We start from the raw sequence: 17,818 nt of genomic DNA on the forward strand, positions 1-17,818 counted from the left end.
AGCCATCAGCCCAGAGCCCGACGCGGGGCTTGAACTCACAGCCCACGAGATCGTGACCTGAGCTGAAGTCGGACGCTTAACCAACTGAGCCACCCAGGCGCCCCTAAAAATTTTTTTAAATAACTAAATTTAAAAAATCCTAAATTAATTGAATTTTTACTTCAACGTAGCCTTCTATGGAAAAAGACAAATCCCAGTATAGTCTTAGTCAAAAAGAACAGAGAATAGATTTATTTAATATGGCCTTAGCACTTATTTAGAACTGTATCTCCTCCTAAACTACTTTTTGCTTCTTATCCCTAAATGTAAAGTAAAAATGCAAACAAACAAAAGCCAACCCCAAAAATCCTGGTTTTGATATACTCCAAAGATGTCAGTAATTAAAACCAAGAGGTACAATAAACAGTTATGAATATAAAAGACATAGATATGAAGGCTGACATGGATAAGGGATGATTAAGAGGACGTCACAAAAAAAAAAAAGAGGGTGTCATGATGGGGAAAGAACTACACAGATGTCATTATATAAACCAAAGATCTAGAAGCCAAGTGATCTATAAACACCCAAGGAATTAGTAGTTTACCTTACTCAAGAGCAAGCAAAATGGAGAAGGATCATAAGAATAAAATGGAATAATTAAATCTTAGGTATATAATTATATATATAAGAATCTAAAAGTCATGATTATATAGACAATATGAAAAGCAAAAGAGACCTACAAAGGTCTGTTTCTACTAAAGAGGTAGTTTATTTACAACTCATTTTTATACTTTCAAATTTCTTGCCTGGATAAAAAAGTCACCTTACTACCTGGAACCACAGGAATGGCACTGAAAGCATCTGCTCTCTCACTAGGGTGGGTCTCTTCCTGCTGCTTTCAGATCCTAATCTAGTTATGCTGATGAAAAGCAAAGATCTTCATAGGATCACATACTCAAAATACGGATTTGCCAAGATGATCTGCCCAGTTTAGTTGTGTACAAGATTAAGTGGTAGTACATGGAGCAAGGTAACATAAGACATAGCAGAAATTGGGGGGATATAGGTTACTTGTTCCTGATGGACCTGATGGATGAGGGATGAAGAGTTTAAAGAAGGAATCACGGAGAGTGTTATTACAACAAATAACTAACAAGAGCTGTACTTGATTACTTTGCTAGCAACAGGAATAAACAGCAAAGGTACTTGTCCAGGACTTAGTAATGGTAAATCACAAAACTAGGAATGATAAGAGGACTTTCCAGTAACAGGAAGTCAATTAATATCTATGGTTAGGGAAAATATCATGAGAAGCTATGCAATAAAAACCATAGATCATGTTATGTTAGATAGTTGGGAAGTGTAAGGTTGATTAGTAGACAGTATTCAGGAAAAAAAAAATATCAATTTGACTAACCCATCTATTGTGACTGTGCAATGGCAGAAGGCCTAATAAATAGTCTATGAATATGGAATCATAAAGTTAGTAAAGAGAGAATACTTTGTCGAGGTACAGGTTTTAGAAATATCTATAGTCTTCAATGCTTTACATAGAGTCATCAAAAAGTTTAACCTAACAGAGAATTTGTCCCTGCCTCTATTCAGTGCCTAAAAAGAGGAGTCAGAACAAGGATGAAAACTAGAGACATTAAATACTAGAGACATATACCTTCCCTGTGGTCAAATAAAAGTCCTAGATCATATGTCTCTAGAGTTTGAAAGACTTTAAATGAAAAAAGATTTTTACACATCAATTAGAGTTTAGTAAATTCCTAAAGAAATAGTACAATCAATAAAACAATTGTAGATGACAACCTTTCCTAGGTAATCCTTTGCCCTGCCAACATGGACTTCCTCCTTGTAGAGCTTGGTCCGGGGATGATAATGGCATATGATATGACAGGGGTATCAGAAAGCATAAAGACCCTTTCTGCAAATCATAGTAAAAAATAAGCCCCACAAATAACAGAGTTACAGACATGTATGACATTACCAATTTATTATTGGCATTTATATAAATAGTTTAATACTCCACAATTTATTATTATAGGCTCCTAGTTATAGACACCATTTATCTGTAGTAGAAAGTATTCTATCCCTGTGTTAAATTTATTTTTTGTTTAAAGTATACCTGGAATTCTGTGGGATCAACTGTATTTATATTATAGGTATTCCAAAGAGTTCACAGGGGTAGGAAGATGAGAAATGATCATTAAATATGAATGCATAAAATGGCCCTAAAATCTGAGGGTCTTCAAAAGTGAAATGTCATGAAGACCTAATGTAGTATTAAAAGCAGCCATATCTTATTTGAAAAAGCAGCTTTATAACTTTTCCTTGCTTATATCCTTATTAGATCAGACTCCCTGGGGCTCAAATTTATAAAGAACTACAGAAATTCTAACAACCCAGGAATTAGTGGTAGAGAATAATAGTTTCAATGCTGAACAGGTTTAATAGAACAAGGTCACAATCTTATATCCTATTTCCTTCTCAAGCTAATGGATGCCATGATGGAGGAATGCCTTTCCTAAACTTTATATTAAGTATTCTATTTTAGGGCTTTTAGCTCTACACCAACAGCCGAAGAAATGTTATAGATTTTGTTGTAAATCAGTTAATCAGCCATTGGGTCAATGAGGAGGGAAAATGTCTCAGACTCTTACAAAGAATGTACTCATTAGGTACTCTGCCAGATGTAAAGCAGTGTCTTATTTATAGACACTCATGATTGGAAAGATAGTTTAATGGGAATACAGGAAATAGGACTGAGAGGAGTATAATGAGACATAAATAAATATGTTCACAGGCCCGTAAGATTCCTAGAAAACACAAAATTTGCATGATATTAAAATAGACTTACTTCACTAAATGTATGTTCCTTCATTAGACCCTGGTTTGAACAAACCATCTATAAAGCCATTTGAAAGACAAATGGGAGACTTGAATATGGCTTGGGTATTAGATGATACTAAAAATAATAGTTAATTTTGTTAGATGCAGTAATGGTACTGTGATTTGAAAGAAAAATGTCCTTGTTTAGACATGTATATTGAAATATAAGCAAAAATACAAAAATAGATGAAAACAGTAAATGTCAAAATTGTTGAAACTGATCAGTATAATAGGCACACATTAAATTAGTCTCATTTTTCTCTAAGTTTTCAGTTTTTCATAATAAAAAGCAAAAACAATGTTACAGTTTCAGTTTGGTGGTCACTATAGTAAAAAAGGGAAAGTAATTATTTCCCTTAGTGACTGGCCACCAAGATTGTTGTTCCAATTTATTTCTTCTGTAAAAACAGGATTACCTTAGTAGAGAATGATGTTCCTCAATTCCTTTGCTTTTCTATTCTTTATTGTACCCACTTAAAGTCCCAAATGTAGAATAATAAACTAGCTACCTTTGCTTTGCCTATACTCTGATGAATACGTCTACAGAAAAATCATCCAGGAGGCATATTCACGTAATAATTACCATCCTCAATTTCTCCGGTTAGAATTTCCCCCCAGGTGCTATAAAGACTATTTCAAACTACCTCCTTCAAATCTGGAACCAAACTCACCTTCTCAGTCTTAGTAAAGGATCGTGCCTTCCAAACAACACAGAAACTAGAAGCATTCAGACAGTAGCTTTCTCTAGTTCCTGCCACCAAATCTATAAATTTACCCGTAGCTGTACTCATAGTCTATTCCTTCCCTCCTTTACAATGAACAGATCTCTTTTTCAATCACGGGTTAATCCCCTTCACCTGTGAAAACTTCTATCCTATCTCACCTTCTTAGGGGCCTTCTAACATCAATTATCTCCTCTCCTGAATCTTCAAGCTTTCTCACTCTATTGAGTCCAAACATGACCAAGTCTCTCACATGAAAAAAACAAAAACAGGGGCGCTTGGGTGCCTTAGTCGATGAAGTGTCTGACATCGTTTCAGGTGAAGATCTCATGGTTTATGAGTTCGAGCCCCGCATTGGGCTCTGTTCTGACAGCTCAGAGCCTAGAGCCTGCTTTGGATTCTGTGTCTCCCTCTTGCCCTTTGCCCCTCCCCTGCTCGCACTCTGTCTCTCTCTCGCAAAAATAAACATTAAAAAATTTTTTTAAAGACACAAAAAACAAAACAAAAAAACCCTCTGGATTCCATATGCCACTACAGCTATGAGCCATTATGTCTATGCTCCCACACAGTTTCAAATAGTTTCCTATAATCCGTTTCTAGTTCCTGACATTCCAATCACCTAACCAATTCAAACTGAGTTTTTCCTGCTACCATTCTCTAAAAGATACCAATGAAATCCATCACCAATGGACAGGTTCCCCCCCAGTGTTCTCATGTTTCTCATCCTCTCAACAGCAGTTAACAAGTGAGATCTCTGTTCTTGAAATACTCTCTCCCCATTGGCTTACATGATACCATACTCTTCAGATTTTCCTTTTCTTTTTTTCTTTCTCAGTCTCCTTTGCTAGTTCATATTCCTTTAGTTGATCCTTAAATGTTGGCACTCCTTAAATCTCTGTCCTAAGCCTTCTCTTTTCTTCTCTTCTGTATTTACCTTGTGAATCTCATCCTTTCCCCAAATTACCATTTATACCCCAAAATTATTCCAGTCTTGAACCATTTACCCAACATTTCCACTTGGAGGAATGCCTTGGAAGCAGCTCTAACAGTTCCAAGGCTGATTTCATGATGTTTCTCTTCTCCTCATCCAGTGTTCTCTGGAACACCACCATTAATCCAGTTCTTCATGCTCAGAATCCAGAAAACATTCTTTCTTATTTTTTATATCGTAATCACCAAATCTGGTTGATTATATCTCCTAAATGTCTATGGAATCTTTCTACTCTCCATTTCTTTACCATCCTCGTCCAAGTCAGTATAACATCTTACTTGGCCCTGCACAATAGACTCCTAACTGAATCCACATCCACACTTGCCTCGAAGTCCAAAGCACCTTAATGTTGTACAAGGGGGGAGGGGGGGGCAGGAAGATAACACATCATCTTTGAAACACTGTTTAGCCACAAAAGAAGGTTCCCTGAGAAAAACGTGGAAGCAGAGAAACAGAATGTACACATTCTATGAGTTATCATTATCTCACAGAAATGTATACTTAGTCCAGAAATAGACACATGGTAGAAAGTCTTGAGGGGAGGCATCCCTCCCCCAACCACATAGGAACAGTGGGAATACCTAGCTTGACTAGTAAAGGACTTCTGGTCAGGGACATGGCCTTGATAGAAAAGAGAAAAACATCTACAGTTCCATCTGGAGAGGCTGCATAACCACCACCAATAACAGCCAGAGATCTTATTTTCCCATTGAACTATCTCACTCCTGCTAAGCCAAAAAAAAAAAAAAAAAAAAAAAAAAACACAAAGAACCACTAGACCATCAGGAGACCAAGATGTGTTTCTCTTCTTAACTCAGGACTCTATACAAGGTCTGGTACTTATCTATCTCTTTACCCTTATACCATGCCTCTTATTTTCTATGCTTCATACAGGCCTTCTTATAATTCCTTAAAGAGTTCTTTCCTTTCTCAGGGCCTTTGCACACAGGTTTTATATGCTTAGTTAATCCTTTTTTTTTTTTTTTTTTTGCTAACTGGTTAAACTAAAAGATTCATTTTTCAGTTTAAATGTTACCTTCTCAAGGAAGTTTTTCTTGACATCCCAACTCGGTTCTAAGTCCTGATAAAGGCACCCACAGCATGTTTATGTACCCTTTACATAGTATACCTCAATAGAAATAATAACTATTTGTACAATTATTTAACATATGTTTCTTGACAAACTAGGAGGTGCTTAAATGGCAGGATCCAAAGCTGCCCTGCTCAGGCTGCAGTCCTAGTACCGGCTGAGCACCCAGACATAATCATGTTTAATAAATATTTGACATAATCAGGCTTGATAGATATTTGTAAATGAATGAAGTGTGGACTTGAAAACATCAGATAAAGCAAGACAACTAAGCACTATATACTACCTAGCAATAATTCTGATTCTGAGGTTTTGGGGCCTTAAATTTCTGAAAAGCATGGATGATTCTGGGCTTGTACCTAGGACACATACACCTCAAATGTGGGAGCAATACAAATGAATGCCTGCTATAACTAATAAAACAGGAAGCTAGGGCTTTAGAGTATTTTTTTAATTAAAAATTTTAATTCCAGTATAGTTAACACACAGTGTTACATTAATTTCAGGTATACAATATAGTGATTCAACAGTTCCATATATTACTGCTTAGAGCATTCTTATATAAGCAAACAGAACATTATTTTACACCACTTTGTGCAATTCATTGATTAAAGTGTTGAAGGAAATATGAAGACTTGATTTCCGACTTCAAATCAGCTTACTTTCATTTAGAGAAAGAAGGCACATTTGCAGGAAAAGAAAACTGACTGCACATTTAAATCACCTGGGGAGCATTTAAAAAATACAGATGCTTAGGCCCTACCTCCAGACAGTCTGACTTAATTGAATTGGTGATGGGCTCTTGGGCATTGGTTATTTTTTAAAAAGCTTCCAGGTAGTTCTAGCATACAATCTGGTTGAGAACCACTGGTTTAAGGAGTGAATTTGAAATGCTGCTTTTTTTTTTATTAAAAAAATTTTATTTTAATGTTTATTTATTTTTGAGAGAGAGCACAAGTAGGGTTGGGGCCCAGAGATGAAGACATAGAATCTTTTTTTTTTTTTTTAATGTTTATTTTTGAGAGACAGAGACAGAACATGAGCGGGAGAGCGGCAGAGAGAGGAGACACAGAATTGAAGCAGGCTCCAGGTTGTGAGCTGTCAGCACAGAGCCTGATGTGGGGCTCAAATTCACAAACCATGAGATCATGACCTGAGCTGAAGTCGTACACTTAACCAACTGAGCCACCCAGAGGCCCTGGGAGACACAGAATCTTAAGCAGGCTCCAGGCTTCGAGCTGTCAGCCAGAGGGCTGGCTGACACAGGGCTCGAACCCGTGAACCATGAGATCATGACTTGGGTTGAAGTTGGACACTTAACTGACTGAGCTACCCAGGCGCCCATGAAATGTTTCTTTTATAAACATTTTTTTTTTAATGTTTGAGAGAGAGAGAGAGAGAGAGAGAGAGCGAGCAGGGGAGGGGCAGAGATAGAGGGAGACATAGAATCCAAACTAGGCCCCAGGCTCTGAGCTGTCAGCACAGGGCCCAATGCAGGGCTTGAACTCATGGACTGTGAGATCATGAACTGAGCTGAAGTCAGTTAAGTATCCCACTCTTGATTTTGGCTCAGGTCATGCATGATCTCATGGTTTGTGAGATCAAGCCCCACACAGGTCTCCGTGCTGACAGTGCTTGAGATTCTCTCTCTCCCTCTCTCTCTGCCCCCTCCCCTGATCTCTCTCTCTCTCAAAATAAATTAAACTTAAAGAAAAAGGATAGGTGAAATATGGATAGGCTAAAAGGAATGAGATCTCTTCAAATAGGAATTAAGAAGAAATGATAGTAAAAGTGCAGAAATGGGAAAGTATAAAGTGTGTACGAAGATAGAGGAATTAAAAAAAATTTTTTTTAATGTTTATTCGTCTTTGAAAGAGAAAGACAGGGTGTGAATGGGGGAGGGGCAAAGAGAGAGGGAGACACAGAATCTGAAGCAGGCTCCGAGCTGTCAGCACAGAGCCCAACATGGGCCTCAAACTCACAGACCTTGAGATCATGACCCAAGCTGAAGTCAGATGCTTAACCAACTGAGCTACCCAGGCACCCCAAACATACAGGATTATTAATGAGCAGACACACTATATGGCTGAAGCTAAGTGTTGGCAAAAGAGGATAGTAGAAAATACCTTGCATTTTTATGCTCTAGGCACTGAATGCTACTGAACATTTTTGGTATATTACAGACATGATCAGGGCAGTATCCTACCACAGAAGCCTCCCTATAAGTTGATAAACTCCTCATTGGTAGCAGCTGTAAAAATGGAAGAGATGGATGAAGAGATAACAAAAAGGATAAACCAGTAAGATTTTTGGCAGAGCCATAAATGGCATAAGAAGAATTTAAAGTCACACTGATAACTTTAATAATAGTAAACATCATCATAAAGCCAGATCCTATTCTTCTAACCTCCTTTAACCCTCAAATATACACACCCATCATTACCAGCAATCCTAGTTCTATTTCTAAGGTTTATGTTTATTTTTTTTCCTAGGAAATAATACTTTTTAATGCAGTAATCTGTGAAAAAGGGATTGAGACTTAAAACAAAAGCTGATTTGAAGTAACACTTAGATTGTGAATCCATTGCATCCTAAAGGAGTATTTAATAATTACCTTCATAATCTGATGAATAAAAGAATATTATGCTGAATTTGTTTTTATTTTGAAGTAGATCATAAGACATCTCTAAATCCAGCTTCTTTAATTTAGAATAACAATTAAATAGCTATTTCTATATCATACCTTGTATTTGGTCATGGTGCTAAAATGATTATTCCGAAAGAACACACAAAGTTCTCCTTCCTGAACCGTTGAAGTTAGTTCACATAATCCATGGTATGTCAGTTGAGTGGCTGTGTTATTTAGAAACTGCTCAGCTACAAAGCCTATGGAACCAATGCATAGTATTAGATGGAAGAATAATTTCAAAATTAATAAGTTTTTTTTCTATTTACATTGTGTTCCAAGTATGAAGAATGGCCAATCAAAGTAAGATTTTCCCTAGTAAAACATGATTGACTCCAAATTGAAGATTCTTCTTTCTAATTTTGGTATGGAAGATGTGTCTATAGACATTCTCCATCGCAAAGAAACAGTTATGTGAAATTCTTTTTAACAATAAATGTATTTACTAATACTTCACCTACTTCCAAAAAGGATTTCAGGCACTATTAATAAAAGATAGAGACACAATAAAACTAAAAATCATTCAAACAAATAAGAAGGCAAGAATTAGCAATTTAAAAAGTAGGTAGGAATGAAAGATGTATATCAGTAGCTACTTTCCCAATGGAAAGATGTTTAGAAATTAAAAGTAGCCTTAACAAATTGAGTTGGTTTTAAGATGTTAACAAAGATCCCAGATAATTCTCAGTTCACAAACTGTTCAGTTTTTGCCTTAAAAAACTAAAAGTAGGTGTGAGACCAAACAGAAAACACTGAGATAACTGATGCCAGTTTTATCCTAATAGCCTCCAAACTTACACCACTCATTATGTAGCTATATCAAGGTCAAAGACAGACATGATCGTTATTGTTTTCAAAACATATGAAATATAAAGTTTCTGGGGTTTAGCTGATCTTCATTATTTGTGCACTTTCATATTTGCAAACTCACCTACTAACTAAAATTTATTTATAAATACAAAATCAGTACTTGCTATGCTTTCAGGGTCAATCTTGGATATGTGCAAAGTGGCAAAAATTTGAGTCACTCAAGGCACACATTCTCCACTGAGATCAAAAAAGGCAGCATTCTGCTTCTTGTTTCAGGTTTCTTACCAAAACAGACTCCTCACCATCTAGTAGGTGTGCTTTCTTGGGGTGATTTTTACTGTGTGAAATGGCCCCCAAGCATACTGCTGAACGTGCTGGGTACTGTTCCTAAGTGCACAAAGGCTGTGACATATCTTACAGAGAAAACACATATTTTTGCAGATTCATTCAGGCATGAGTTATAGTGCTGTTGGCCATGAATGTAATGTTAATGAATCAACAATATGTATTAAATAAGGTGTCTCTAAACAGAAACACAAATAAAACAAGGTATGCATTTATTGATTAGTTGATGAAAATCTTGTGACCAGAGGCTCACAGGAACCTAATCTTCTGTTTCCCCTAGGAGCAGTGGTTCAGTATTCACTAATTCAGTGTTCATAGACACTTTATAGAACATAACTACCAGGACTAATGAGAATCTGTATAAATATTTTAAAAGGGTTCTTTCCTTCTTTCTCTTTCTTCATCCTTTTGCTCCCTTCTTTTAATAAGGAATGTCTCAGAAGCAATGAGGGTACGGGTGCGGTGGAAGAGAATGCCCTAAACAGTTTTGTAAGTGGGCAGAGAGGTACAGATATAGGAAGGAAAGATGAACTTATGTTAAGAAACTGACACGTCAACAAGAAATTGAAAATAAACTTGGGTAGGGCCAGAGGCAGCTGGATAACATAGGTTTATTCCACTCCCTCTCCATCCCTCACCCTTACTGCCCAGCTATAGCATTTCAAGCTGCAAAGTGAGTGTAAAAAGCTACCATTATATCAAACTATTCCAAGGAATTGGTTAAGGTCGGAGGGGAAGTGCAAAAAGTTATACAGGAGGCCCCGGCCAAAGGAAATTTATAGCCCATTAGTAACTTCTTGGGTTTATACATTTAGAAGAGCTCCCCTCTTCCATTATTATCATTACTTTGCCCAGTACTAAGTTATTGGGTAGAATGCATTAGTTATATACTAAAGCACTTGCTATATAATAGTCTTAGTTTTAAGCACTATACCTATGCTGAGAATACCACTGTTCTATATAATACATATTTTATATAATATGTGTAATGCTTCCTTCAGAAAGATATTTATGAATGCTCCTCCCACAACTCACACAACGTCCTCTCTACAAATCCCTTTCAAAAAGATACAAAAATTCAGTGGAGATTACTGAACTCACAACATTATTCATGTGTGTGAAATTAAATAATGCAACATTAGAAAGGTCTTTCTCAGCTACTTTGTTCTACAGAATAGGACATCAGCTCAGAAAGAATACATGACTTGCTCAAGGACATAAAACTAGTTATAGCAATAGTCTATACTCTATAGTTATAGACTAGAACCCAGGAGCATTATTGGTATTAAGTTTAAAAATTTAGTGCTGATTACCATAAATACAGATTGAATTCTATTTCTCCCAAGCCATAAAGCATATCCTGATTTAGACTTATAGAGAACAATGTTTCCTAATTCCTTTACCAACTCTTAAAATGACCCCTGTGATTTACATGGAATATTTGAAAGCCTAATCTAGTTTCAAATCTTCATAACTAATTCAACAAATTTTGGGAAACAATTCTAAGTGTTACACAGCACTTTACTTATCTGTATTGCTTTTAAAATGAAAGTTTATTTGCAACATTTAGCTTAAATTTCAATTTTAATGTTCTTGATACTATTATTGATACCAAAGGTAAAAATTAATATAATGGTAATAAGAAAAATATATTACTAAAAGTAAATTTAAGTTAAAAATTGTTTTCTTGACACTAGTTTTGAAAATACTTCTTCATTCCAGAAACTCGATACTAAATTTATCAAATTACTTTCCTCTATTATTGAAGAGTTTAGAGAACATAAAAGTACTAAGTATCTTAAAGGAACTGAAATTAGAGAGGCACTAAAATTAGGCAAAAAGGAACAAAAAGGATATAGGAGAAAAGGAAACTTGTCTTATTTTTAAATATTGACTAGATTTGGCACTAAGATTTGTGCTCAAATTTAAACTCAATCAGAACTTTGTCACAGTGATAGCTTTAAACAATGACTGCCTTTTTGGTTCATCTACTGTTGATTTTCAAAAATCAAATACATTACATCAATATTTTTTCTCAAGAGGATGGGGCAAAACAATCCCTTTTACTATGACAAATGCCCAGATTTCCATTGAAAATATAAGGGCTCATATAATTTGATGCCAGGGATGTAGTAGGGAGCCCAGAACATTCTATTGTGCCATAAAATAAGGAAGTACTCAAGAAATGAAGAGACATTATTAAAAAATATGGGGGGCTCTGGGGGGCTCAGTCAGTTAAGTGTCTGACTTTGGCTCAGGTCATGATCTCACCTTCTTGACTTCAAGCCCCACATTGGGCTCTGTGCTGACAGCTCAGAGCCTGGAGCCGGCTTCAGATTCTGTATCTCCCCGTCTCTCTGTCCCTCTCCCACTTGCACTCTGTCTCTCTCAAAAATAAACATTAAAAAAAAAAGGAAAAAAAAAAGAAAATGGGATCCAGGTTGAGAGGACTCCATTGGATATATTTGAGATAATTTTAAGCATCAAAAAGAGTAATGATAATAATGGATTAGAACACACTGAATAAAAAAGAATCCATGAGTCTACATTGATAAAAAAATTTTTTAATGGGGGAGGAGAAAACATTTATTTTTATAGAAGAATGCCAACTAACAAATGTAGAAGGAATAATAGAAATACCATAACCACTACAGTAATAGTTTATTCAGACAAGAATCAATGAATGCTCATTGTACTGGGTGAAAGATTACTAGGGAACAGGATATTAAAAGTTTCAAAGTTTCAAAGCACAACATCAGAGACTACTTATTAATTACAAAAGATAAAGGACATCTTTACAACAAAAAGATCTAGCAGATACCACCTTAATCATACTTCAACATCACCAATAATGGAAGGAGCAGACATCTTGTGCCACCTGATTTGATGCATTGGGAAAGACAGAATATCACCTATATAGTATTCCCACCAAAAATATATAACTACGGGGCGCCTGGGTGGCTCAGTCAGTTGAATGTCCGACTTTGGCTCAGGTCATGATCTCGCGGTGTGTGAGTTCAAGCCCCGCATCGGGCTCTGTGCTGACAGCTCGGAGCCTGAAGCCTGCTTCAGATTCTGTGTCTCCCTCTCTCTCTGTCTCTCCCCAACTCATGCTCTGTCTCTATCTCAAAAATAAAACATTAAAAAAAAATTTTTTTAAATATATAACTATTCTACTCATAAGTAGACAATCAAATAAATCCATAATGAGGACGATTCTACAGAAAATTGGCCTGGACTATTAACAAAAGTCAGTATCAGAGAAGACCAAAAAGAAAAAAAAGAAAAAAGATTAGGAATCTGTTCTAGATTACAGGAAACTAAGTTGATTTGATAAACGATTCTTGATTAGAGCCCACAATGAAAAAACTTAAGAGCTATACAGGGCTTTATTGGGACAACAGGAAAATTAAGAATATGAACAGTATCTTAGATAAAAGTACTGTATCGATCAAAAAAAAAAGTATTGAATCGATGCTAAATTTCCTGTGGTAATTTATTGTGACTACATAGGAGAATTCTTTGTTTTTAGGAGACATATGTTGAAGGACTAATGGGCAAAGTGCTGTGATATTTGTAATTAACACCCACATGGTTTAGGAAATAGTGTGTGTGTATGTATGTATGTGAACAGAGAAAAAAAGCAAAACTTCAATATGTTAATAATTGGTGAATTTGGGCAAAGTGCATACATATAATCATTGTACTATTCCAACTTTTTTATGTGTTTGAGAGTTTTCAAAATAAACAGGAAAAAAATCAGTATTTAATCAGAAATAACATGAATTCAAACTATAATCTTTAGTGTTTACGGCACATGATAAAGACTTGATAAGTATTTGAATAAATAAATATCATGGAATTATTTAAGCATTGTTTTAAACTTAGGAATAATTGTCAAAGGAAAAATTATACCTGAGAAAGCATCCGGAATTAAGTGATGAGCTCTGGTGAAGTCTAGCAGCTGCTACTGTGCTATTTTTTTCCTTATTGATTTTTGCTGCCATGCCACACCTATCATTATACCAAGGATAATGTATAATGGCAAAAAAGTACTGCCATCCAGAAGAGGTAACAAATAATATATACTCTATGTACATGTGAAAGTTCTGTACTTTTGCTTACAAGGTATTGTCATCAAAAGAAAAAAATGTTACCTGAAAGAAGGTGAAAGAATATCTAATTCTATTTAACTAACATTGCTTTTTCATCAAAAAAGAATGATAGTAAAAATATTTCTGGTGCCTGGGTGGCTCAGTCGGTTAAGCGCCCGACTTCGGCCCAGGTCATGATCTCATGGTTCGTGGGTTCGAGCCCTGCATTGGGCTCTGTGCTGACAGCTCAGAGCCTGGAGCTGGCTTATGATTCTGTATCTGCCTCTCTCTCTGCCCCTCCCCTGCTCACGCTGTCTGTCCCTGTCTCTCAAAAATAAATAAATATTAAAAAATATATATATATTTCTTTCTTGTATTCTGTACCTTATGGTGATGAAATATTTGAATTAAAAAATAAGGAGATCACCTAAGATTAAAGCTTAATACCTTTTAATAAAGAAGGATTAGATATAAACTACCTCTTAGATATTTTATTGATTCAGAAGGAAAGTTACAGGTATGGGTCAAAAAGAAAAAGCAGACTCCTTCAGCTGAACACTATACCTAAGAAAATATGAAGAAGAAAACAATAGAGGAAAGCTAATTGCTACATTAAAAGTAAAAATATCCATTGTGGCCTTTTCTTTCCTATACTATTTCCTAGTGCCTATACAAGTAACCACTCGAACTGAGTAATTACTTCAGACTACACATTTGTAGTTTCTTATAAACAAAAAACTAGTTTAGCTTTTTAATTGTACTGAATTCCAAGTATAATTATTCCTTGATATAAAAATCTGATATGCAGAATTCTACCATTACAAAATTCATATATCAAGGAATCCATCAATTCTGGTACATATTACCCAAAAATTCTATAGCACTAAAGAGGATGATTCCTTCCTTGATTTTATCAAGGAGTTCTTCTCAAGTTATAACTATATAAATTAGTTATAATGGGGCACATGGGTGGCTCAGTCGGTTAAGCACCCGATTTTGGCTCAGGTCATGATCTGGTGGTTCGTGAGTCCGAGCCCCACATCAGGCTCTGTGCTGACAGCTCAGAGTCTGAAGCCTGCTTCAGACTCTGGGTCTCCCTCTCTCTCTGCCCCTCCCCTGCTCACACTCTCAGGAAATGAATACACATAAAAAAATTTTTTTTTTAAATAGTTATAGTTTTTTGTAATCCTGGGGAATCAATGTTAGAGAAATAGGAACATTAGTTATAACAGCAGGTCGAGAAAAAGAAGAAGTGATAAAGGGACTGGATTTGTGTTGTTGGGGGTGCTAACGTTCACTTTGTTAATTAGTGTACTGCCTAAGTCCTACCCTAGTGACATTACAGCCTGCCTTGGGAAAATTGCTGTCAACAAGCATTCCCTACAGCTTCATACCCTATAAGCCTATTCACCAAAATATCACTTCTCTAGCTATCAATCCATCTGTTAACACTTTCTGAATCCTATTGTTCCCTAAGGTACTACAGAATAGCATATTGGAAGTTACTGAGATAGCTGGAATCTACACATGGCAATTTTCTTTATAGTCTATTTAATATTTTTAGGAATATATAGTAATGAGAGTTTGGATCAAGAATGGAAAGTTCTAGGGGCACCTGGGTGGCTCAGTTGGTTAAGTGTCCGATTTCGGCTCAGGTTATGTTCTCAGTTTGTGGGTTCGAGCCCCGTGTCAGGCTCTGTGCTGACTCTCAGAGCCTGGAGTCTGCTTTGGATTCTGTGTCTCCCTCTGCCCCTCCCCTGCTCATTCTCAGTCTCTCTCTGTCTCTCAAAAATAAATAAACGTTAAAAATTTTTTTTTGTTAAAGAATGGAAAGTTCTAGTGAGTAGAACTTAATTGGAAGTTTTTTTTTTTTAACACCTTTGGTTGCTCCCCTCGCCCCTATAATTAAACTTTGTTTCATTGGGTTGCAGTGAAAGAGTTGTCATACAAATTAGTGACTGATATTCCTGTACACTTACGTGTTTATTCCATGTAAAAATCCAAGATAAGTCTCCACTAAAATACTCTGTATTTTCTTGCTACTTACTTCTTGAATAAATGTGTTAAACTTACGGATCTATTGAGTAATATAATTAGTTGGGTTCTGATTAATCAATATAGTATGTAATTCATGTACCTATTTTCTTTTACATGTTCTATCTCTTGTAGTCACTTAATTTTTAATGTGGTGATTATAATCAACTTTTAATATACCCCATGTAAAAGAACTGTGTCTGAGCGACACAGTTTCTCCTATTTCTCATGATTTCTCTTTCTTTTGCTTACCCTTTAAACAGAGGAGAATAGCAGCCTGAGTATTTGTGCATATTATGAGAAAGTGAAGTAGGTGGTAGGAAAGGTATATCCAAATACTATGGCTCCTTACAGCATTCTGGTTTCAAATACGCTCTTCCCTTCACTGATCAGAACACAGCTAAAAAAACATGAAACTATTTCTATACTGACAAATTTAGCAATTTTAATTAGTTAGGGACTAGGAAAACTGATGATCAGAGTATACTTTGATTTAAAATGGTGTTTTAATATACTATATACTAAAATGAACACTTAAGCATATAATACTCATTTCAGTCAACTAAGGGATGAATTATAAAATTCACTCAGTACTCCCAAATAATAATCCTAACCCTTTTTTCAAAAAAGAGTAATTATCAATAACTCCTGGGTAATTGACCTTATCAAAGGTAACAAGTGATTCCAAAGATTTTTAGTAGAATCCAGGCCTGATTCTAGAAGTGAAAAGTGTTGTAGAAAAACCTTTCACTGGTATCTTTATGAATAATTACTTCTTTGAATTCCCACAGGTAGCATCACTTGTATTTTTTAGAAGTCTTATTTATGACACTTAAAAGATATTAAATTATAAGACAAGTTATTTTGCCAAGAATATGTCAGATAATAGCAGCACTCACCCACCTTCACTAACCAGCTCACTATTGTCTGACTGCTTACAAGAGATGATCTTCTCCACTAGCTGGTTGTAGCTGCAGTTACCAACAGCTTTTACAATGTCATCAATCTAGAAAACAAATGACTGTCTCACTAATCACAATAAGATTAAAAACAATAACAAAGAAACCCCTATCATTCTTTAGGGTTTTATTCTAATATTATATTAAGTATAAAAGTATTACTTATTAAAAAAATCAACACCCAAGAGTTTCTAATTTTGTTTACATCTCACTATAACATATTATGAAAAATATTGCTTAGCTATATTTCAATTATACAAAAAATAATGAAATGGGATTATTACATGCAACTTTATTTCTTAAGTTGTAAAGATGCATTTAAGTGATTAAAATAAAAAGCAAACTATTTCAGGAGGAAAAATAAGAAAATTTCAGGGTTTTTTTCCTAAAAAATTAATATTTTGCATTTAAAACAAGGCAAATCTGAAGATATTAATTTATGGGATTCACAAAATTTTCCCATTTTATTATTTAGTTCATAGCAAAGTATAGTGGAGATATGAGTAGATACAACTGTCATTTTCCTGAAGAAAAGTTAATATTATATTAATCAGGGACAGCATTTGCCTCATGAGTCTTACTTAAACTCTTTGTCTTTGGCAGTCTAGTAGAAAAGTAAATGTAAAGTTTAAGCTATAGGAGAATAAAACTGGGCATCTCTACTCTCCTTCCATTATACTTTGCTTTGACTACTGAAGAAAAATAGGTTTCTGGTGGCTAAACAACTTGTTTTGATTGCCATCCCATCTGTAAAATATACTTACTTATAAACAATTTACATGTACTACTGTATTGATATATATATATATAATGTATATACATAATAAAACAAATATAAATACGTTGACATAAAATAAGAGGGCCAATGTTTTCTTTCTATATCCAAATGATCCTTCTTAAATACTTACTCTTTGAACACCACAAGTCTTCACATATAAGTGTACAAGTGTACAAGTAATGCTCTGGACAATGGTTCTCAAACTGGGGAGCTTGTTAAAAAGATCTAAAAGAATTCCAGACTCAAGTTGCTTCTCTTCTCAGTTGTCTAAGTTTTCATTCAATTTCTGCATAGCAAAGTTTAGGAACAACTGCTCTAGGCTATGATTTCTTTGTTCCTGCAAAATTCTAGGGTGGAAAAAGCCTCTGAACCATTGTGGGATAACTGTTGAGAAGAGCAGTTAATTGAAAAAAGTCAAAGCAGGAAACTGTGAA

The 17,818-nt window shown here is 35.3% G+C and overlaps 2 protein-coding genes across 9 annotated transcripts in view; one reads left to right on the top strand and one right to left on the bottom strand.

Annotated features, from left to right (window-relative positions):
- The window catches only part of SLTM (SAFB like transcription modulator), a 127,905-nt gene that overhangs the window by 97,029 nt on the left and 13,058 nt on the right, over positions 1-17,818 (top strand). The gene's annotated exons all lie outside the window — the stretch shown is intronic.
- MINDY2 (MINDY lysine 48 deubiquitinase 2) overlaps positions 1-17,818 on the bottom strand; it is a 79,330-nt gene that overhangs the window by 20,501 nt on the left and 41,011 nt on the right. For 7 of the 8 annotated variants that reach the window (XR_006218616.1, XR_006218614.1, XR_006218615.1 and 4 more), the window contains 2 exons: positions 16,551-16,653; positions 8,422-8,564 (listed from right to left, as the gene is read on the bottom strand). The exons of the other annotated variant lie outside the window; for it this stretch is intronic. Coding sequence is in view for 3 of the 7 variants with exons in the window: in XM_042988758.1 (XP_042844692.1) it covers positions 8,422-8,564; positions 16,551-16,653 (246 nt within the window). In the remaining 4 variants the exon portion in view is untranslated. The remainder of the gene's footprint in view (positions 1-8,421; positions 8,565-16,550; positions 16,654-17,818) is intronic. 8 annotated transcript variants of the gene reach the window in all.

This window comes from Panthera tigris, chromosome B3 (assembly GCF_018350195.1).
Source record: "Panthera tigris isolate Pti1 chromosome B3, P.tigris_Pti1_mat1.1, whole genome shotgun sequence".
NCBI lineage: Eukaryota > Metazoa > Chordata > Mammalia > Carnivora > Felidae > Panthera > Panthera tigris.